Here is a 23,601-nt window from a genome sequence, read left to right on the forward strand (position 1 = left end):
GAAAGACAGATACCATATGGTTTCACTCTTATGTGGATCCTGAGAAACTTAACAGAAACCCATGGGGGAGGGGAAGGAAAAAAAAAAAAAAGAGGTTAGAGTGGGAGAGAGCCAAAGCATAAGAGACTGTTAAAAACTGAGAACAAACTGAGGGTTGATGGGGGGTGGGAGGGGGGGAGGGGAGGTGATGGGTATTGAGGAGGGCACCTTTTGGGATGAGCACTGGGTGTTGTATGGAAACCAATTTGACAATAAACTTCATATATTGAAAAAATTAATTAATAAAAAAAAAAAAGATTCTCTCTTTCTTGGGGCACCTGGGTGGCTCAGTCAGTTGAGCGTCCGACATCAGCTCAGGTCATGATCTCACAGCTTGTGAGTTCGAGCCCTGTGTGGGGCTGTGCTGACAGCTGGGAGCCTGGAGCCTGCTTTGGATTCTGTGCCTCCCTCTCTCTCTGCCCCTACCCTTCTCATGCTCCATCTCTGTCTCTCTCTCTAAGATAAATAAACGTTAAAAAAAAAAAAAAAGATTCTCTCTCTCTCTCTTTCTCCCTCCTCCCTTCTCTCCCACTCTCTCTCTCAAATTAAAAAAGAAATAAGGTAAGAATTTGTGGGGAGCAGGTAGATTTTTCTTTTTTTTTTTTAAAGCAGGTAGATTTTTTGATAAATAATCTCTTTCATATCATTTTGAAGTGCTGTCATTTATATTACTTAATTTGAAAGGTCTCTGTGAAATATCTGGGCAGGAAAAGTGATTTTTATACCCCTTTGTATATGGGGTGATTAAGGTCAGTGAAGATACGTCACTTGTCCAAGGTCACACAGCTGATCATTTGCAGATATGGGACTCAAATGTACATCTTTTCCATATTTTCTCTTTGGTTCTGGTGTCTTTTCCATTTCACCATGTTGGAAAATGCCCTGAAAAGGCAGACACGGAGGTGTGTGCACATGTATGCATGTGCATGTGTGTGTGTGTGTGTGTGTGTGTGTGTGTGTGTATGTTGAGGATGGATGGGGAAGAGGAGGATCAATGGGTCTAGAGAAGAAAAAAGATTTAAACTAAAATTCAGGCTGCCAGGCGCTGTATGAGGGCGTACAGATTAAAAACCCCCTCCTAAGAAAGGCTGGTGACCCTAGGCGGAGTGAAGGACCAGAGTTTTTACAAAGGCTGGGAGGGCACTGGGTGGGACCACAGGCAAATAAATGTAAGAGCATAAAGTGCTTTGTCAGTCAAGGACAAAGCAGCTGGGAATTGGCATTCGGAGGCTAATGGGATTGATCAAGAAATTGCTCTTTTGGAGGAGGTAGAATCTCCAAATGCAAGGGAGCTTGGTCTTTGGCCTGTGTAACTGCAGGGGCTGCTGGGAAATGTAGTCTCTAGCGAGGTGACTAGTGACCAGCTTCCAGCTCTGTGATTATGGAGGAAGGCAAGAAGGAATTTTGGTGAGGAGCTGGCGGTCTCCATCACAACGCCCAAACTAGATTTCCCAGGAGGCTTAGCCATCCCGAATGACGCTCCTGTGGCCCGCAGCACATCCTCAGAGAAGAATCTTCCTCCAGTCGCTTCGTTTGGGGAACCAGCAATGCTTAATGGGAGTATCAGTTACAGTCCGGTTCAGGTACGTGTGACAGAAGACCTATCATAGCAGTGACCTAAGGAAAGTAAGTACTTGCTTTTTCCCGTCTCGTGTAAGAGATGTTTATCGTATTAGTGATGTGTTAATGGTGTCAGGGACTCTTGTGATCCTCCTGTTCTGCCATCGCAGCATTTGGTTTCTTCCTCATTGTCCAGCCATCTCTTCACGTTCCCCCCTGACAAAAGGGATTTCCCAGAAGTCACAGTGCTTCCACTGACACCCCGTTGGTCAGAACCTAATCACACGGGGCACCTAGCTGCAAGGGAAGCTAAGGAATGTAACCTTTCTGGGCATTTATGAGCCTGGCTCCAAACTCAGGCTTCTTGTGCTGAGGAAGAAGGGGAGATCAGACATCGGGGAGCAGTGAGCAGTCTTCTGCTAGGGATCACGTGGCCCCGTGTCCCCGCCGGTCGCCTTTTCTTCCGCTCGAGTGTGTGTGTGCGTGTGCGGGCGCGTGCATGTGTGTTTCTCTGGCTGTGTCCAGTTCTAAAATCCATCTTCATATTCATCTGAAGGGAAGCAATCGCCATAATAGCTGACGGGGATGGAGCGGGTACCAAGCGCCCAACACTTACTGTTCACCACAGCACTCTCAAAGTGCCTCACCTAGGAGACTTTGGTGCGGGACTATTTATAGAGCTATGGTCAGGGTCGAGGAAACCAAAAGGTCTTGCTGGAGCGCTCAGAGTTTAGCAACAGCAGGAAGTCATAACCACCTCTGAAAGGGCGAGGGGGCAGAGCGGTCTCACCAAACCAGCCTGGCCAGAGCTTAGGGACATGGAAGAGGGACTGCCTGCCAGGAGGTTTAACTAGAATGAAGCCAGGGCAGGAGTAGCCCCGGGAGGCTGATAAATACCCTGACCTGTCTCTCCTCCCAACCTTAGATCTCCTGACGGTGCCCCACTTTGGCTGAGGCCAAGTGGAAGGCAGAGAGCAAGGGCCTCCAGGGAAAACAGTCCACAGAAAGCAGCCTACTGGGGTGGGGGTGGGGTGCCTGGGTGGCTCAGTCGGTTGAGCATCTGACTCTCGATTTCGGCTCAGGTTGTGATCCCAGGGCTGTGGGATTGAGCCCCGGGTTGAGCTCTGCACTGAGCATGGAGCCTGCTTGGGATTCTCTCTCTCTCTGTCTCTCTCTCTCTCTCTCTCTCTCCCTCCCCCTCCCCCGCTCATGCCCTCTCTCTTTGAAATTAAAAAAAAAAAAAAAAAAAAAAAAGCAGCCCCCTGGGGAACAGAGCAGGGCAAAGAAAGGCAGAAAATGGAACTGGGGGAAGCAACCCATACAGCATTATTATGACTCCCTTTTACAGGTAAGGAAATTGAGGCATGGAGGAGGTAAGTCACTTGCCCACCTGCTAAGCAACAGAGGGAGCACCCCCCTAGCTTCAGATGGGTGTCCTGAAGGAGAAGGCAGAGCGCAGGCCCGCATGCCTTTCCCGTCTGTCTGTGCGGCACTCTGCGCACAGTAGGCATCTGATAAAGGGTCAGTGGATGAAATCATTGGGCGAGGCATATTTTGGTGTGGGAGTAACTGTTTCCTCCTCACCGCTGCAGATTGCTGTCCCAAACCTCAGCGAGGCCGTGCAGGATGCAGACCTGCTGGTGTTTGTCATTCCCCACCAGTTCATTCACAGAATCTGTGATGAGATCACCGGGAGAGTGCCCAAGAAAGCCCTGGGAATCACCCTCATCAAGGTAACGTGCCTCTGACCCCAGGCAGGGAAGCGGGGCCGGATGTCGGACTTGGGTTACAGGGGAATTTCACATCCTCTCACGTCCATCTGTTGGAAATAGGATCTGAAAGGGAGGTTATGGCAGTTTTTTGTTTTCTTGTGTTTTTGTTTTAAAGATGCCTGGAAGGGAATCAATAACACATCCCAGGAGGCTAGCTGAGCTCAGCGTTGGGGGTGGGGGGGGGGGGCGCTCTCGATCACAGCGGGTTTTAGCGGTGGCAGTGATGTGAGGGTGAGCTCCTCCTGATGAACCTTCCTGTCCAGGACGTGGGTCTCTGCTGTGTTCTAGAAATCACTGGTGGTTTGTGTTGCTGGGAAATTAATCCTCATTTGTTTCCACTCCTGGATATATTCCCCAAAGAGGGAGTTTTTAACTAGAAGTCCACAAACCACCCCCAGAGGTCCACAGACAGAATTCATGTGGGGAGAAAAATTACGTTTTTATTCATTTTAACCTGTGACTAAAATGGGCATTTCTTTTGGTTTTGAATGCCAGCCACAAAGCCAGGTTTTCGGTCACAGTGGCATTAGGCAGTGCCTGTGGCCCTGCTCTCAGTAGAGGTCACGGGTATTTTCCTACCACTGTACAATGGCTTCAGCTATCTCCAGGTGTCATTTATGCTGATCACTACCTTGAAATTACGGTAATTGTTAAACCTGCCGCATCATCTTTCTAATTGCGTTAATAAAATAGCATGTATATTACTTTGTCACAAATTTGGTTTTGTTTTTTTAACACTTTGATAACTAAATTTCAACGTAATTGGCTTCCTGGGTAATCTCCTGCATTTTGCTTTATGCATATCAGATTCTGAGAAAGAGTCCATAAAACGATGCGGGGCCACATGGTAAAAAGGTTAGGAACCTCTAGAGAGACTGTGTTTTAGAGTGGTTCGTGGATGAATGTTCATGAAAGCAAACTGGAACAACTCACACGTCCGTCATCAATAGAATGGATAAATGAATAGTGGTAATACTCCATGGTGGTAAATAGGAACAAACCAGAGCATTCATGTAACCACATGGATGAATCTCTAAACTAATAATGTAGCACCAAACAGCACATCACAGACCAAAGGTACAGTTGCACTTACAGCCTTTCAAAAGCAGGCATAATGGCCTCACATATTTAGGGATAGCTTTATGTGGCAGAATGGTCAAGAACAGAAGGGAGCAGAGTATACAGCCTTCAGGATACTAGGGGTGAGGACCAGTAGTGAGAAGGAGGATGAACTTGGGAAGGGACACACAAGGCTTCAGTGGTGTAGGTCATGTTCTGGGTGGTTACGTGTGTTTATTTTCTTTGCGTTTTATTGTTACTCTTTTAACACTGTATACATGGTGTGTATGTTACTCTTGTAAGCGCTGGTTTTTTTTTTCACATTGCATACGCCATTGGTTGCCTGAATCTGTTACTTACAAAAGTGACTGTGTCATGCCTCTTTCGTTCGGTCGTTTGTTTTCCCCTAACTCGTTGACATCCTTACAGGGCATAGACGAAGGTCCTGAGGGGCTGAAGCTCATCTCCGACATCATCCGGGAGAAGATGGGCATTGACGTCAGCGTGCTCATGGGAGCCAACATTGCCAGCGAGGTGGCTGCAGAGAAGTTCTGTGAGACCACCATCGGTGAGGTTGGCTGCAGGGCGGGGAGGGGCTGGGAGCCCAGACATTCGGTGTTTTAAAACATACATTTTCGATTTCTGTTATTTTTTGTAGCGGACTCTTCCTTGCCCCCATAACATTCCTGAAGTGAATATTCAGTGGGGTGGGGGTTTTATACAGGGAGGCCATTCTGGGCTACAAAAATCTTTCACCAGCCTCCAGAATGAAGGAAAGCCAGGAGGCCGTTCTGACCTGCCATGATCCAAAAATGCAAAGTTGCTTACACAGACAAACAGGTGATTACATACATCCATGGTGGGGCTGTCCTGGCATTAGAAAACCCAGATTTTTTAAATTCACAAATGCCAGTATCTGGATCCTCATTGGATTCCACTGCTCAGTTCGACAACCCATATACCAAAAATTGGAATGATAAAAATTGGTGGGGAGAATCCCTGTTTTCAGGTGAATAGTCCAAAGCTCAGTGAATAAGTTACCTGCCCCGTGGTCACATAACCAGTAGAGAACCCAGGCACGAATTTGGCTGTCCTGTTTCCTGAAATAGAAAGCTCTTTCTACTCTTCTACAACATTGGGGTTGTGAAGACTTTCACTTCTTTTCAAAAGGGCTTTGGAATTCTCAGGTGCCCACGTACCACATTAAAGGACTCGTAGAAAAGTAACAGGGCCGGATTTGCAGATGCCTTGCGCAAATTTAAGCTTATCTACCACTCCAGAACTTAATTCAACCCTTGTCAAACATACCAGCAATGTGAATGATTTCTCCGTGTGGCTTTGTAAAAGGAAGCTCTGAGAGAGATCAGGCATGGGAAAAGATAGCTCCAGATTCTTTCTTTTTTTTAATATGAAATTTATTGTCAAATTGGTTTCCACATGACACCCAGTGCTCATCCCAACAGGTGCCCTCCTCAATGCCCATCACCCCCCCCCCCCACCTCCCACCCCCCATCAACCCTCAGTTTATTCTCAGTTTTTAAGAGTCTCTTATCGTTTGGCTCTCTCCCTCTCTAACTTTTTTTTTTTTTCCTTTTCCTTCCCCTCCCCCATGGTCTTCTGTTAAGTTTCTCAGGATCCACATAAGAGTGAAACCATATGGTATCTGTCTTTCTCTGTATGGCTTATTTCACTTAGCATAACACTCTCCAGTTCCATCCACGTTGCTACAAAAGGCCGTATTTCATTCTTTCTCATTGCCACGTAGTATTCCATTGTGTATATAAACTACAATTTCTTTATCCATTCATCAGTTGGTGGACATTTAGGCTCTTTCCATCATCTGGCTATTGTTGAAAGTGCTGCTATAAACACTGGGGTACAAGTGCCCCTATGCATCAGCACTCCTGTATCCCTTGGATAAATTCCTAGCAGTGCTATTGCTGGGTCATAGGGTAGATCTATTTTTAATTTTTGGAGGAACCTCCACACTGTTTTCCAGAGTGGCTGCACCAATTCGCATTCCCACCAACAGTGCAAGAGGGTTCCCGTTTCTCCACATCCACACCAGCATCTGTTGTTTCCTGAGTTGTTCATTTTAGCCAATCAGACCGGCGTGAGGTGTGGTTTTGATTTGTATTTCCCTGATGAGGAGTGATGTTGAGCATCGTTTCATGTGTCAGTTGGCCATGTGGATGTCTTCTTTAGAAAAGTGTCTATTCATGTCTTCTGCCCATTTCTTCACTGGATTATTTGTTTTTCAGGTGTGGAGTTTGGTGAGTTCTTTATAGATTTTGGATACTATGTCATTTGCAAATATCTTTTCCCATTCCGTCGGTTGCCTTTTAGTTTTGTTGATTTGTTTCCTTTGCAGTGCAGGAGCTTTTTCTCTTCATGAGGTCCCAATAGTTCATTTTTGCTTTTAATTCCCTTGCCTTTGGAACCAGATTTTTATAGATGTCTGCAACTTAGGACATTGTTACTTCTTTTTCTTTTTCTTTTTAAGTGCATAGACATTGTGGAAAATAGGGATAATCAGACAAAGAACTCACAAAAAAAGGATATGAAATATAGTAACATATACCTAAAACAGGGAGGAGAGGAGAGAAGAATGGGTTCAAACTTAAATGACCATAAACTTAATATAGACTGCCGTATGCAGATGTTATATACAAACCTAATGGTAACCATATATCAAAACCACGAATACATATGCAAAGAATAAAGAGAAAGAAATCCAAATATATTACTAAACAAAATTAGCAAAACATGAAAGGGAGAAAAACAAGAAAGGATCAGAGAAAATCTTCAGGAACAACCACAAAACAAGTAATAAAATGGCAATAAATACATATCTATCAATAATTACTTTGAATGTAAATGGACTAAATGCTGCAGTCGAAAGACATAGGGTGTCAGAACGGATAAAAAAACAAGACCCATATATGTTGCCTACATCGATATGCAGACCTAAAGACACCTGCAGACCAAAAGCACGGGGATGCAGAACCATCTGTCATGCAAATGGATGTCAAAAGAAAGCTGAAATAGCAATCTTATACTGGACAAAATAGACTTTAGAACAAACACCCCTAGGAGCACCTGGGTGCCTCAGTTGGTTGAACTTCAGACTTCGGCTCAGGTCATGGTCTTGCAGTTTGTGAGTTTGAGCCCCGCATCAGACTCTGTGCTGACAGCTCAGAGCCTGGAGCCTGCTTCGGATTCTGTGTCTCCCTCTCTCTCTCTGCCCTGCCCCTCCTTGCATGTGTGCATATGCACTCGCTCTCTCTCTCTCTCTCTCTCTCTCTCTCAAAAATAAAGAAACATTTAAAAAAACATTTAAACCAAACACTGTAAGGGGTACCTGGGTGGCTCAGTTAGTTGAGCATCTGACTTCAGCTCAGGTCATGATCTCACTACTTGGGAGTTCGAACCCTGCATCAGACTCACTGCTGTCAGTGCAGAGTCAGCTTTGGATCCTGTGTCCCCCTGTCTCTCTGCCCCTCCCCCACTTGCATTGTCTCTCTCAAAAAATAAACATTAAAAAAAAATCACTGTAGGGGCGCCTGGGTGGCGCAGTTGGTTAAGCGTCCGACTTTGGCTCAGGTCATGATCTCGCCATTCAGAGTTTGAGCCCCGCATCAGGCTCTCTGCTGACAGCTCAGAGCCTGGAGCCTGCTTCAAATTTTGTGTCTCCCTCTCTCTCTGCCCCTCCACCGCTCATGCTTTGTCTGTCTCTGTCTCTCAAAACTAAATAAACATTAAAAAACAAACAAAAAAAAACCACACACACTGTAATAGGACACAAAGAAGGACACTATGTGTCATAAAGGGGACAGTCTAACAAGAAGATACAACAATTGTAAATATTTTTGTACCCAACGTGGCAGTATCCATATATAAAAAACAGCTAATAACAAACAACTAATTGATAATGATACAGTAATACTAGGGGGCTCTATCAGTCCACTTACATCAATGGACAGATCATCTAAACAGAAAATCAACAAGGAAACAAGGCTTTGAATGACACACTGAAACAGATTGATTTAACAGATGTATTCAGAACATTCCATCCTAAAAGAGCAAAATACACATTCTTTTCAAGTGCACATAGGACATTCTCCAGAATAGATCACATATTAGCCCACAAAACGGGCCTCAGCAAATACAAGAAGGTTGATATCGTACCATGTACCTTTTCTGCCCACAACACTATGAAACTAGAAGTCAACCAGAAGAAAAAAATCTGGAAAGACCACAGATACATGGAGGTTAAATAACATACTACTAAACAAGGAATGGGTTAACCAGGAAATCAGGAAATGAAAAAGTATGTGAAAACAAATGAAAATGAAAACACAAAGGTCCAAAACCTCTGCAATGCAGCAAAAGCAGTTCTAAGAAGGAAGTTTATAGCAATACAGGTCTACCTCAGGAAGCAAGAAAAATCTCAAACAACCTAAACTTACACCTAAAAGAGCTAGAAGAACAATAAACAAAACCTAAAACCAGCAGAAGGAAGGAGATAATAAAGATTAGAGCAGAAATAAATTATATAGAAACTAAAAAAAAAAAATCGGTAGAACAGATCAATGAAACCAGGAGCTGGTTCTTTGAAAAAAATCAATAAAATTTATAAACCTCTAGCCAGATTTATCAAGACAAAAAGAGAAAGAACACAAACAAAATCACAAATGAGAGGGGAGAAATAATAGTCAACACCACAGAAATATAAGCAATTAGAAGAGAATAGTATGAAAAACTAAGTGCCGACAAATTGGACAAACTGGAAGAAATGGGTCAATTCCTAGATGCTTATAAACTATCAAAACTGAAACAGAAATAAGTAGAAAACTTGAACAGACCAATAACCAGACAAGAAATTGAATCAGTAATCAAAAAACTCCCGTGGGGCACCTTGGGTGGCTTAGTCAATTAAGCCTCCGACTCTTGATTTCTGCCCAGATCATGATCTCACAATCACAAGATAAGGCCCTGCGTTGGGCTCCACACTGACAGCATGGACCCTACTTGGGATTCCTTCCCTCTCTCTCTGTCCCTACCCCCGTGCGTGCCCTCTCTCTCTCTCTCTCTCTCTAAATTAGTAAATAAACATTTAAAAACAAAACCCACCTCCCAACAAACAAAAGTCCAGAGCCAGTTGGCTTCAGGCGAATTCTACCAAATATTTAAAGAAGAGTTGATATCTGTTCTTCTTAAACTACTCAAAAAAAAAAAAAGAAATGGAAGGAAAACTTCCAGATTTAGTCTATGAGGCAAGCATTACCATGATACCAAAACCAGATAAAGACACCACTAAAAAAGAATTACAGGGGTCCCTGGATGGCTCAGTCGGTTAAGCATCTGACTTCAGCTCAGGTCATGATCTCGCAGTTCATGAGTTCGAGCCCTGTGTCAGGCTTTGTGCCGACCACTCGGAGTCTGGAGCCTGCTTTTGATTCTGTGTGTGTATGTGTGTGTGTGTGTGTCTCTCTCTCTGTTACTCCCCTGCTTGCACTCACTCTCTCAAAAATAAATAACGATTTTAAAAAATTGAAAAAAGAGAGAACTACAGACCAGTATCCCTGATGAACATAGATGTAAAAATTCTTAAGAAAATACTAGCAAACCAAATTCAACAATACATTAAACAGATTGTTCACCATGATCATGTGGGATTTATTCCTGGGTTGCAAGGGTGGTTCAATATTTGCAAATCAGCCAATGTGATACTTCACATAAGTAAGAGAAAGGATAAGACCACATGGTCATTTCAACAGGTACAGAAAAGCACTTGACAAAGTACAACATCCATTCATGATAGAAACCTCAAGAAAGTAAATTTAGAGGGAACATACGTCAACATAATAAAGGCCATATGTGAAAAACTCGCAGCTAACATCATCCTTAATAGGGAAAAACAGAGCTTCTCCCCTAAGGTCAGGAAGAAGACGAGGATAAGGATGTCTACTCTCCCAACTTTTATTCAACATAGTACTGCCAGTCCTGGCCACAGCAGTCAGACAACAAAAAGAAAAGGAATCCAGATCTGTAAGGAAGAAGTAAAACTTGGACTATTTGCAGATGACATGATACTCCACCAAAAACCTCCACCATGAGCTCACATGAACTCACTAAAGTCACAGGGTACAAAATCAATGTACAGAAATCTGTTGCGTTTCTGTACACCAATAATAAAGTAGTAGAAAGAGAAATTAAGAGAGCAAGCCCATTGAATCTCATTGCATCAGAAATAAGATACCTAGGAGTAAACCTAACCAAAGAGGTAAAAGATCTGTACTCTGGAAACTATAAACCATTGATGAAAGAGACTGAAGATGACACGAATAGAAAGACATTCCATGCGCATGAATTAGAAGAACAGTATTGTTAAAATGTCTATCCTACCTAGAGCAATCTACACATTTAATGACATCCCTGTCAAAATACCAACAACATTTTTCACAGAACTAGAACAAAGTACCCTAAAATTTGTATAGTGCCACAAAAGACCCTGAACAACCAAAGCAGTCTTGGAAAAGGAAAGCAAAGTTGGAGGCATCACATTTCCAGACTTCAAGTTTTATTACAAAGCAGTAGTAACCAAAACTCTATGGTACTGGCACAAAAATAGACACATAGATCAGTGGAACAGAATAGAAATCCCAGAGATAAGTTCACAATTGTATGGTCAATCTTTGACAAAGGAGGAAAGAATATACAAGGGGAAAACGACAGTCTCTTTAACAACTGGTGGTGGGAAAACTGGACAGTTATCTGCAAAAGAATGAAACTAGACCACTTTCTTACACCAGGTGCAAAAATAAATTCAAAATGGATTACAGCCCTAAATGTGAGACCTAAAACCATAGAATTCCTAGAAGAGAGCACAGGCAGTAATTTCTTTGACATCAGCCATAGCAACTTCTTTCTAAATATGTTGTCTGAGGCAAGGAAAACAAAAGGGAAAATAAACTACTGGGACTACATCGAAATTAAAAGCTTCTGCACAATGAAGGAAATAATCAACAAAACTAAAAGGCACCCGACTGAATGGGAGAAGATATTTGCAAATGACATATCTGGTAAAGGGTTAGTATCCAAAATATGTAAAGAACTTCTACATCTCAACCCCTCCAACACAAATAATCCAATTAAAAAATGGGCAGAAGACCTGAACAGACATTTCTCCAAAGAAGACATCCAGATGGCCAACAGACATGAAAAGACACTCAACGTGACTAATCATCGGGGAAATGCAAATCAAAACTATAGTGAGCCACACCTCACACCTTAGCCACATTTAGAATGGCTAAAATCAACAACACAAGAAACAACAGGTGTTGGTGAGGATGTGGAGGAGGGAACCCTCTTGCACCATTGGTGGGAATGCAAACTGGTGCAGCCACTGTGGAAAACAGTATAAAGTTTCCTCAAAAAGTCAAAAATAGAACTACCCTATGACCCAGCAATCTCACTACTAAGCATTTACCCCCCAAAAAAATACAAGAACATATGTTTATTGCAGTATTATTTACAGTAGGCAAGATATGGAAGCAGCCCAAGTGTCCATTGGTTGATGAGTGGGCAAAGATGTGAGATATCTATATATCTATATCTATAATGGAATGCAGTATTACTCAGCCACGAAAAAGAATGAAATCTTGCCATTTGCAACAATATATAGAGAGCATAATGCTAAGCAAAATATGTCAGAGAAAGATAAATGCCATATGATTTCACTCATATGTGGAATTTAAGAGAAAACAAGCAAAGGGGAAAAAATGAGAAAGAGAGACAGATCAAGAAACAGACTCTTAATTATAGAGACCTGATGATGGTTACCAGAGGGGTGGGAGGATGGGTTATATAGGTGATGGGGATTAGGGAGTGCATTTGTGATGAGCACTGGGTGATGTATAGAAGTGCTGAAACTAATATAACACGGTGTGTTAACTATCTGGACTTAAAATAAAACTTTAAAGAGAGTTAAAAACAATAAGAACATTCAGCAAATCTTAAGGAGTTACAGCGACTTACCCAAGATTATACAGTTAGTCATCGGTTGAGCCAAGATTTGGATCGGGACTGTCTGACTCCAAGCTCGTTCTCTTTAGATACATGTAACAGTGTCCTTTATAGTGGGTTCCTAACTCGCCAGTAACTCAGGATCATTCCTGGGAAGGAAGATACAAGGGTTCATCTAATCTCTGGGCCCACCTCTGGAGCTCCTCTGCACGGAAGGGGGCTAGTTCTCTTCACAGACAGATCCACAGGGCCTCTGGCAGTTACAGGCTAGCAGCACAGGAAGGAGCTTCTGGAGTCCTTCAGTCCATTCCCTGCTTGGTAGATGAAGAGTGAGTTACTTACACAAGATCACCTGGGCAGAAGGGAATAGTCTCGAATCTGCTGTCCACCTAACACTGCCCTACTGGAAGATACTGTGAACTTTGCTGGTTGATCTAATTTATTTAGCAAATAGTTTAACAGATTGGAGCCATTTATATAAAATCGTGAGATCGATCGCTTTTAATCAAATACAGTCTGACACAGTATGAAGTAGCCAAGGATAGGTCTGTCGTGCAAACATCCTGCAGCCTTAATCACCAAATGGCCAACCCCTCACATTTATCACAAGAAGCATTAAACTTATATGACCTATTTTCTGTGCCAACACTGAACAGTAAGAAATTAGGGAATAAGGTAATCTGTCTTGTCACAGGAATTGTTCATATGAAAAAGGAAAAACGTGAAATTTCCACATGCATTTGCCAGACTGAAAATGTGGTAGCAATAGCATCAATTAAAAAAACAAAAAAAGATTGTGATTTTCCTCCTTCTTCCCAAAGGGAATCCCTGTTAGCAGTTTCTAAGGATCCTTCCAGGAAAAAAAAAAAAAAAAAAAAAAAAAGTCAATATGTAGGTTTTATTCTTTCAGTATTAATTCTTTTATCCATCTGTGATTTTGGTGTAGCCTGTGAAATTATGTCATTCCTTTTATTTAAAAACAGTTGTTTGTTCCAACTCAGTCCTGTTTGCCAATAATAAATCGGCAATCAGTTTTGGCGATCAGTTTGACGTGGAAATGTTGGGGTTCAGGAGCAAACAGTCAAGTAAGAATTCTTGAGACATCTTTGGTGCAAATAGGTGGTTTTCTTAAAGTAAATAAACATTTAAAACATTTTTAAAAATGGAAAAGATCATTTACTACTGCTGTCTAATAAAATGTTAGTCATGAGACCCTTTAGATGTGTAGCACTGGGCCATATGCTTGAAGGATGATTAGTAACATATATCTTGGGGGGATAGAGATAAAGGAAGTTTCCAAAGGAATTTTCTTTTTGTGTTTATTTATTTTGAGAGAGAGAGAGAGAGCTTGAGCAGGGGAGCAGCAGAGAGAGGGAGACAGAGAATCCCAAGCAGGCTCTGCACTGCCCACACGGAGCCCGATGTGGGGCTGGAACCCACAAACCGCGAGATCATGACGTGAGCCAAAACCAAGAGTCAGACACTCAACCAATTGAGCCACCCAGGGGCCTCCCAAAGGAATTTTTATATGTTAAAGTAGACTTACAGGATCCTGGAAGTCAGGATACTGTTAAGCTAAGATGGCCTTTTGCCCTTAGCGAAGTATCGACATCAAGGCAGCTGAGTCCCTAGAGGAAGGTCACTCAGCCCCTCTCAAGGACTTGTCAATGGGCTGCAAGTTGTAAGGAAAAGTTCATTTTTTTCTTTTGCCTTTGTCCCCCACATTAAGTTGGTTGCAAATGGCTAGTCGCCATCATTCTTCTGTAAGGCTGAGATTTCCTCTCCAGTCCTTGATTGAAACCTGTGTCTACCTATAGATTTTAGCTAGAATTTTTACATACCTCTAAGCCCTAGTCATTGTAACAAAGCTTCTAGTTGGGTACATTAGGCTCTTTTGGTTTGTAAAATCAGACAAATGCACACAAGGTTGTGTCTCTTTCCCTCTGGCTTCTATTTATCCAGTGTGCCCTCTGCCTTCTCTCTGGATTGGATAATGGTTGGCAAGAGTGACTTGAATTAAATTAAAACACTGAAAGGAACAGAGAACATAAAGGTGATAATGCCTAAATTATCTTATATAACCTGAATTAACCACGAGGAAATAACCAGACAAGCCCAAAGTAAAGGATGTGTTACAAAACGGTTCGTTTGCATTCTTCAAAAATGCCAGTGTCATGAAAGAATGAAAGGCTAAGGAGTGGTCCTGGAGTAACGGTGACTCAAGAGATGTGACTACCAAATGCAGTGGGATCCTGGGTTGGGGGAGGGGGGGAAGATGTCATGGCTGCCAACCTTGCAGTGATTGGCGAGATTCGAATAGAGGAGTTGCATGTTAGATAATTGTATCAACATTAACTTCCTGCATTGGATGGTTGCCACGGAGGTTAATCCAGATCTCCTTTCTTGATAATATTAGCAACCAACTCATTCTTAGCTATGGTAGATTCAGGAGTTTTAGCCCCCTTGAATCTTCTGTGGAGGAAGATAGAAAAAACAGCCTTGTTTTCAGGATCTTGTAAAAATACTAACCAGCACGCTGAACTGTGGTGCCCCCTTGCGGTGAGAGTTCCCTTCATTCTTGGGACTGGCTTCACAAAACTCTTAGAGACTTACCGTCACCTCACGAATATTTTTCGAAACCTATTATGTATCCAGCGTCTGCTAAGCGTCAAGGATTCATAAGCTCCTTCTGGAGCTTCCGAATACACAAACAAATATGGAATCACAAACCGCAAGAGGGTTTTGAAGGAGACTTTATAAACAGGCTGATTATCTCTAAAGCTTGGCATGAAACAGAAGGGAGATATCCCTGTCTTTTGGTTCATACTGAGTTTGGGGCAGCCCTTCTCCATGGCTGTTGGGATTACCCGTTCTGGTCTGGGTCCCTGCTTGCCTTACCACTACTTAGGACTGGTAATAACACAGTTAGTGCTTTCCTGTCTGGGACTTAAAATAATAATTTTCTCGAAGTTACATCTGACAAAAGGTGGGATTGCTGTAAACCAAGCCCACTTCTCTAAGGGACACTGTATGTAATTTGCAGCCACAGAGGAACCGACAGACCCCACCTGTACCAGTGGCACGTGGAGAGCACCTTCCTCCCTGCCTGTCTTGTCTGTCACATTGCTCACAACAGCACCTCGCTTCCAGCCGCAGACAGCTGGATTGTAGTGACTTGAGCGAAGGGCTCGTCTGTGATGCTTAACGATCGTCCTTCATGCTGGAGGCTCTGAGCCGTGGCCCACGGTGAGGGACACAGGAGAAAGACCGTGATGATGTCATGATGTGGAGGCGGGGGGGGGGGGGGGTTGAGTTTACCCAACCCAGGTGATGAAACAGGATGGCACAGAATCACCCGCGTGGTCTGCTAGACTGTTTGAAAAAGGAAGACGACCGTTTGCTCAAACTGACACAGTTCTAATATTTGGAGAACTCAGCTAAATCATAGATAATAGCAATGCTTGTGGAATAGAAAATGTGTTTCTGAGTATTGGGTGTAGACATTTTAAACATTTCATTGTGGGAAATTTATTTAAACAAAACAAACAGAAGGAGGCAGAACGTGGTCATGAACCCCATGTAGGCGTCCCTCACCTTCCACTCCCCCCTGGATTCTTTTCACATATTAATTATGGATGTACTCGTAATTGTTGACAATCACTTCTTTTCTGCATTGGAAAAATACAGCTCTGTGATTTTTTTTTTGTTTTTTTTTCTGCTCTATCCCCCCCCCCCCCCCCCCCCCCCGCCACACTCAGGAAGCATAGCATAGAGACTCAGAGCACCTGGGGTAGAATTGGGCTCTGTCTCCTCTGAGCTGTGTGATCCTGGGCAAGTTGGTAAACCTCTCTGGGCCCCCTGTCTGTAAACGGGGTGAATCAGCCATAAGCATGTGTCAGCTATCCCCATCGTCATTATATAGAACCTCTGTGTGCTCTAATAGGCTGTTTTCACACCCGCTTCTTATTTAACCCCACAGCAGTCCTGAGAGTGCCCTACGGTTCACTCATGAGGGAATTGAGCCTGCAGGAGGTTAAATCAGGAGTTTGCAAACTTGTCTGCAGGAGTCACCTGGGGCCCTTCACAAGTTACTGATGCCTGCTGCCCTGGAGACTGATTTAATTGGCCTGGGATGTGGCCTGGGCTTCGGTGCAGTTAAAGGTCCCCAGGTGATGGTAATGTGCAGAGACCCGAGTGGAACCGAGCTTGTGGACCTAGAGGCGGGCGGAGCCCAAATCGGATAGTGCTCAGTGAGCTTTCCGCCGTCTCTGTGTGACTTGAGAGCCAGGACTTGGCTGGGAAGTTTTATGATCTGATTTCCAGAGCCTTCCCAGAGCTGAGCCCCACGCCGCACCCTCACCCATCAGAGCAGATTTCACACCAGGCTTTACGTGCAAAGTTTTGTTTGAGTATTAATCCTGAGTTCCTAAACAGAACATGAGAAAGCGTCCCTCCCATTCCAGGCACGGACATGGCGGTAGCAAAAGCAAGTACTCTTCTGAATGCATTTGTATCTTCCACTATTTAGTCCATGAACACAGTTGTTGGCGTCTGTATGGGTTCTCTCTCGCCATCCTGATGCTAAGTAAGATCGCAGAATCTCGGTGGCCTAGAGCACAGCTGACACCCGTGGGTCCCCTGGGGGTCGGCTGCTCTCAGCTGGGTGTTTCTCTGCTCCGTGTGTCTGTCATCTTCCTGCTCGGCCCAAGGGGCTAGCCGGGGAATGTTCTCACGGTGAAGGCAGCGGTACAAGGAAACCAGCCTCACTTCTGCACAAGCCGACTGCAAGACCTCCTGCGTCACGTCGGCTAGTGTCCCGTTGACCACAGCAAATCACATGACCGAGCCCAAAGTTAAGAGGTGCGGAAATATGTCCCACTTGCTTTGAGTCCAGGCACTTCGTGTGGTCAAGCCTAACATTAGTGGAAAGGAATGCACTCTTCCCCGTGGAAAGGACGGGGTGGGTGGTTTGAACACAAATCTGTTACAGATGTAAACGTAGACGTTGGTCCATAGGTGTTTGTGGTAGCAGAAAGTCGCTAGGTATTAAACATTGAAAGATACTTAGATAAAATAGAATACACTTCCCCAGGAAAAGAGAAAGCTGCTATTTAAGATGATGTAGAAACTATGTCAGTGAAAGTTATTCATGCCATAAAATGGAGAGAGCAGATTATGAAACCACATATATATTATGTTGCCAATTCGGAGAAGAACTATGTCTATTCATATTTCAGGAACTTAAAGATGTGTGCCAAATTGTTAATGATCATCTGGGGTAGAATTATGGAATATTTTTATTTTCAAGTTCTATTCTTCTGAATTTGCTACATTTTCTGTGATACATATACATATCGTAGTAAGAAAAACATTTTAAACCGGGTCAGATGGGGAAGCTAAGATTCCGCATTCCTCTCAATTGCCTTTTTTTGGTAACCTTTCCATAGGCAGCAAGATAATGGAGAATGGCCTTCTCTTCAAAGAACTTCTGCAGACTCCGAATTTTCGAATTACTGTGGTTGATGATGCAGACACCGTCGAACTTTGCGGTGCTCTGAAGGTAAAGTCAGCCTTGTTATTTCTGCTCGAGGAGCTAATTGCGGCCGGCCACTGTTAGCGGTGTTGAATCTGAGCCTGAAGAGTGAGCTCTGTGTTCATGCCTGCGCTTCAGCGAAGAATAGTGAATTGAGAGCCTTGTGTATCACTTCCGGCCTTGCCCCAGCCTTTCCTGGGTGGTGGGAAGTTCCTCTCCCACTGGGGTTTGCTTTTACTTGGAAATCTGGGGAAAGTGTGGTGTTTTATTCTTTGGGAAACTGGCAGCATTAATATTTAAAAAGGGTGGAAAGTCTCTTGATTGTAGAATTTTACCAGAGACCAAAGCATTCCATTAATTCATATATTTCTCTCCTATGTTGTCTTGAGCCGGAAAGGGACTTCTTGCCTCTGGATTATGCTATTCGGTTGCTTTGATAGTTTGGTTGGTTGTTGTTTTTAATGGAAAAATAGTCTGCTGCTGACAAAGAATGGTTTAAAAAGATTTTTTTTTTAATGTTTATTTATTTTTAAGAGAGAAAGAGACACAGAGCATGAGCGGGGGAAGGAGTAGAGAGAGAGGGAGACACAGAATCCCAAGCAGGCTCCAGGCTCTGAGCTGTCAGCACAGAGCCCGACGCGGGGCTCGAACCCACGAACCCACGAACCGTGAGATCATGCCCTGAGCCAGAGTCGGATGTGTAACCGACTGGGCCACCCAGGCGCCACACGCAGGGTTCTATCTTTGTCCGGAAAGGGAAATGGTCCAATTACATAAGCAGCTTCTACTGGCCAGTGGCCTGGGAGGGTAAAGGGAAGGGTTTCCACAGGGGCTCCTGACTTGTTCCGCTCTGCCTATAAAAGTCTCGGTCGTGGGTCCCTCTCTCGCCTGACTCTGGGAAACAGCCAGTGTGGAGCTGGCTGGCCTTTCTGATCCTTCTCCCCCTGGAATCAGCTGCTAGAGCTGCCTTCTCAAAAAACAAACAAACAAAAAAAAAAAAAAAACCTCAATGTGAATGAATACCCCCCCCCCCCAGTCCCTTTTGAGCCATTTCTTTTGTAACAAAAGCCGCTTTTCAGGAATTTGAGCACCTCGGGAAGGAAGTCACGCAGTCTGGCATTCATCCGCCTCCCTTTGGCAGGTAAAAATGGCTAAGACTGAAAGAACACTGAAGAGACAAGAAACCAAAGACTGCCTTCCCGCCCTCTCTCTAGATCGAACGTACCTCCTTTTTGTCTCATCAGAATTTAACACCACTTTCTAGAATTAATATCCTGTGTGTGTGTGTGTGTGTGTGTGTGTGTGTGTGTGTGTGTGGTCACAGGTCCTTACGCCGTGAGGATTTTAGGAACGAAAGCCAGCTAAAGACTGGGGCTCCCAGGCAGCACAGGCCCCTACTTCTGGATGTCCGCGTGGGGCGTCCTTCCCGCGACTGGCGGGCCCTGTTACACAGTGAAGACACTGGCCTTGGCTGCTTGGTTTATTTTTGTTCGTTGAGATTTTTATGTGTTTTTAATAGTCCTTCATTAAACTAATGACCAGTTGACAACAGGGGCCTCGTGAACGCCTAATTGCTCAGCCCCAGCCTGTGTTGCTCCAAAATTGTTTTTAAGCGACTGGATGTTTCTGGTGGTGAATGGAGAAGCTGTGAGATCCTGCCCGGGACAAAGGGTGTTTGGGGGGTGGAAACAGAAAGATTCTAGATTGAGGGCTCTGGAAAAGCTTCTGCTAATGGGACCTCATGCTGGTCTTGTGTCTGAGCTTAGACTGGCTTTTCATTTTTGTTGGCAGGAAGCCGGTAAGCGGATCTGTGCCTGCTACCAGGACAGAGAGTGGTTCGTGGGGGGCAGAGACAGATGGGGTTGAGGACCATTCATCATGCTTCCTCTGGCTATCCTTTGAAACAGGATCAGTTACCATCATTCCCGTCGGCTTGCATCAGAGCTGGGATTTTTGGAAACCGAGAAACAGGCACTTTGGCGGTAATTGAGGCTAACCATTTGGTCACACAGATAAGGAGATGGCGATCCAGAGAGAGTAAATCACTCAAACGTAGCGAATATTGGCACAGCCGGAGTGTGGAAGCGGGTTCCAAGCATCTTAGTCTGGTGTTCTTTGGTTACGACGTACAGCCTGACGTTTCTGGTTTGTGTCCAGTTGAATAGAATGAATCCCTCCCTTGTCAGAGGCTGCCAAAGCAAGGACAGATGGACAGACGTTTCTTTTATTACATAATTGATGATGTGGAAATGTTGGGGTTCAGAGCAAACGGTCAAGAGAGAATTCTTGAGACATCTTCGGTGCAAAAAGGTGGTTTCATTAAAGCACAGGAACAGAACCCCTGGGCAGAAAGAGCTGCACTGGGGCTGTGAGGGGTGACTGACTGTCTAGTTTCAAGTGGGGAGGGGGTTAGGGATAGGAAAAGTCTCTAAGGAATTTTGGAAGCAAGGTTTCCAGGACCTTGAGGGGGCCAGCTGTTGTTAGGAAAATGTCATTTACTCCTGCCTACTAAAACTTTAGTCGTGAGACCCTTTAGATGTGTATCAGGGGCCATATGCTTGGAGGATGATTGCTAACATATATTTGGGGGTAGAGATAAAGGAAGTTTCCAAAGGCATTTTTATATGTTAAAGGAGACGTAGGATCCTGGAGGTCGGGATGTTGTGAAGCTAAGATTTGCCTTTTGCCCTTAGCAAAGTATCAACATCCAGGCAGCTGAGTCCCTAGAGGAAGGTCACTCTTCCTGTCTCAAAGGCCTGTCAGTGGCCTGTAGGTTGTCAGGAAATTTAATTTTTTCCCTTGCCTTTTTTTCCCCCACATCAATTAATAGTCTGTTGTTTTTTCCTGATTATAAAAGTAGGCACGTTCACTGTTTCACACAACAGATGGATGTAAAGAAAGCAAAAATCACCGATAGCCCCTGCATCCTGAGATACGCACTGTTGATGCTTTGTATACCCTTCCAGTCTTTTTAGTGAGCATACGTAGGCGTAGGGCTGCTTTTAAAAACAAAAACTGGGTCTTACTGTTCAAATAGTATCACATGTTTGCCTCTTTCACATTAAATTAACAATCTTCAGTAATCTCTATACTAGCAATCAAAGAAATGTACACTGTCCTTTTTGTGCTCAAAAACATGACGTTTGAGCTACAAAAATAAAAATTGAAAACAACTCACTACAAGGATAAAACCAAAAAGAAAATGTAACGGTTTTCTGCAAAATCATATTAGAGCAGTGCATTTTACTGCCTTCAGAATGTCCTTTACCTCTGACCTATATTAATCTCCAGTAAGGCGATATTCTTTTTTAAATATCAGCTTTATTTAAGCATAATTCATGTACATTAAACTGCATCCATTTAAGTTCCTAAGACAGTGGGTTTTTATTTTTTATTTTTTTTTTTAATTTTTTTTTTTTCAACGTTTTTTATTTATTTTTGGGACAGAGAGAGACAGAGCATGAACGGGGGAGGGGCAGAGAGAGAGGGAGACACAGAATCGGAAACAGGCTCCAGGCTCCGAGCCATCAGCCCAGAGCCTGACGCGGGGCTCGAACTCACGGACCGCGAGATCGTGACCTGGCTGAAGTCGGACGCTTAACCGACTGCGCCACCCAGGCGCCCCATAAGACAGTGGGTTTTAACAGGTGTGTGCATAACCCTGAAAATCACGATAGGGAACAGTTCCATCATCCCCAAGGGATTCTCTGTGTCCCTTTTCAGTCCCCACCCCAGCCAGGCTGTTCTGCTTTTGTTCACTACTGTTTACGTTTTCTAGAACTTTTATAATGGAGTTGTACAGTTATCTACTCTTCTGTGTGTGGCGTCAGAGATGCTTTATCAGGATTGGGTTTCATTAGCAGAGAACCAAAATAATAGCGGCTAAACGCCATAGAAGTGAATTTCTTTCTTATGTAAACATCCTCAATCCGAACGAAAGCTCCTTTCCACACAATCCTCAGGGAGCCAGGCTCCTAACAGCTCACAAGGATTGGCCCTTGTCTTCGTGTTTTGTTTTGTTTAAATTTTTTTTTAATGTTTATTCATTTTTGAAAGACAGAGACAGAGCACAAGCAGGGGTGGGATGGACAGGAAGGGGGAGACAGAATCCGAAGCAGGCTCCAGGCTCCGAGCTGTCAGCACAGAGCCCGACGTGGGGCTCGAACCCACGAACCGCAAGATCATGACCTGAGCCGAAGTCGGACGCTCAACCCACTGAGCCACCCAGGCGCCCCAGCTTGTCTTCATGTTTTAAAATGGTAACCAGAGGGGTGCCTGGGTGGCTCTGTCAGTTAAGCGTCCAACTTGGTTTCGGCCCAGGTCATCATCTAGTGGTTTGTGGGATCCAGCCCCGTGTCAGGCTCTGTGCTCTCTGTGCTGACGGCATGGAGCCTGCTTGGGGTTCTCTCCCTCCCTCTCTCTCTCTGCCCCTCCTCGGCTTGCGTTCTCTCTCTGTCTCTCAAAATAAATAAACATTAAAAAAAAAAAACAACAAACAAGGTGACCAGAGCTCTAGCCATCACATCTGCAGGAGGCAGATGGTTTCATGTGAATGAGCAGTACCTCATCATGTGACTACACCTAGCTGCAAGGGACGTCGGGTCCCCTGGTTAGCCACGTATTTGCATCAAAGTCAGGGACGCTGTGACTCTGGAGGAGGAGAGTAGGTGGGGAGATAAACCCATAACCCGTGCCACAGCCACCTGACACACCCCTACTGCTGGGCGTGCAGGTTTCTTCCAGGGCTTTGGCTGTGATAAGCCATGCTGTGCTGCACGACCTCGTGCCTAGTGCCGGGGCCACTGCTGGGCCACTGCTGGGTCCCGCTAGCCACGTGTGGCCATTTGCATTTACATTCGAATTCGTTAAAACTTAAAAAAAAAAAAAAAATTAACGGTTCAGTTTCAAAGACTGCGGCCCCACACGAGTCTTTGGTGAGTCCCAGTGGCTCGTGGCTACCCGGTGGGGCGAGCAGACGTAAGGCATTTACATCACTGCAGAAATTTCTAAGGCCGCGTCTCATCGGGGTGCCCAGCCTGGCGGGCTACGTGCGTGCGGGGTTGACACCTCAGCCACGCCGCCCTACGCAGAGCCTAACCTGCCAGTCTTGCTAGGGGTAGGCCCACACTGTGCAGTCAGAGCTCTCCCTTAGGCCCAAAGCTCCGGTACCTGGCCTCAGGCAGAATCGGGTGGAGTGTTGGGGGTACGGGAAACAGTGACCGCTGCCTGCGTTTCACCAGAGCCCTGCGTCCTAGGTGGGGAGCGTGTTTGCATAGCCTGCAGGCGGCCTCGGCCGGCTTCTCCACTTTTATGTTCTTTGTGTGGGAGGCTCGGAGTGGAAGGAATCGAGTCCCATCCAACCCGCCCTGGCTCCGAATTGCAACGATGGCACTTCAGGGCGAATGATTGCCTCCGAGCGTTGCCACAACCCAGGAAATGGGGAAGGGCTTACGCGCGCGCCTGTCTTCTGAAAATCATGGTATTTTTAGCTCCAGAATAGTTTAAAGCAGATTTAAATGCACAGTGGATAATGATAACTTTCACAGCTGAGTGATCTCAGAGGACATCTGCTCGGATGCTATTCAAACACGATCTGACTGGCTCAGTGTG

The 23,601-nt window shown here is 44.6% G+C and overlaps 1 protein-coding gene across 1 annotated transcript in view; it reads left to right on the forward strand.

Annotated features, from left to right (window-relative positions):
* Positions 1-23,601, forward strand: part of GPD1L (glycerol-3-phosphate dehydrogenase 1 like) — a 57,366-nt gene that overhangs the window by 18,182 nt on the left and 15,583 nt on the right. Inside the window, exons 3-5 of the mRNA XM_019422847.2 lie at positions 3,192-3,332; positions 4,860-4,998; positions 17,906-18,018. Of these exons, the coding sequence (XP_019278392.1) occupies positions 3,192-3,332; positions 4,860-4,998; positions 17,906-18,018 (393 nt within the window). The remainder of the gene's footprint in view (positions 1-3,191; positions 3,333-4,859; positions 4,999-17,905; positions 18,019-23,601) is intronic.

This window comes from Panthera pardus, unplaced genomic scaffold, assembly GCF_024362965.1.
Source record: "Panthera pardus isolate Hobbes unplaced genomic scaffold, ASM2436296v1 HiC_scaffold_16, whole genome shotgun sequence".
Taxonomy (NCBI): Eukaryota; Metazoa; Chordata; class Mammalia; order Carnivora; family Felidae; genus Panthera; species Panthera pardus.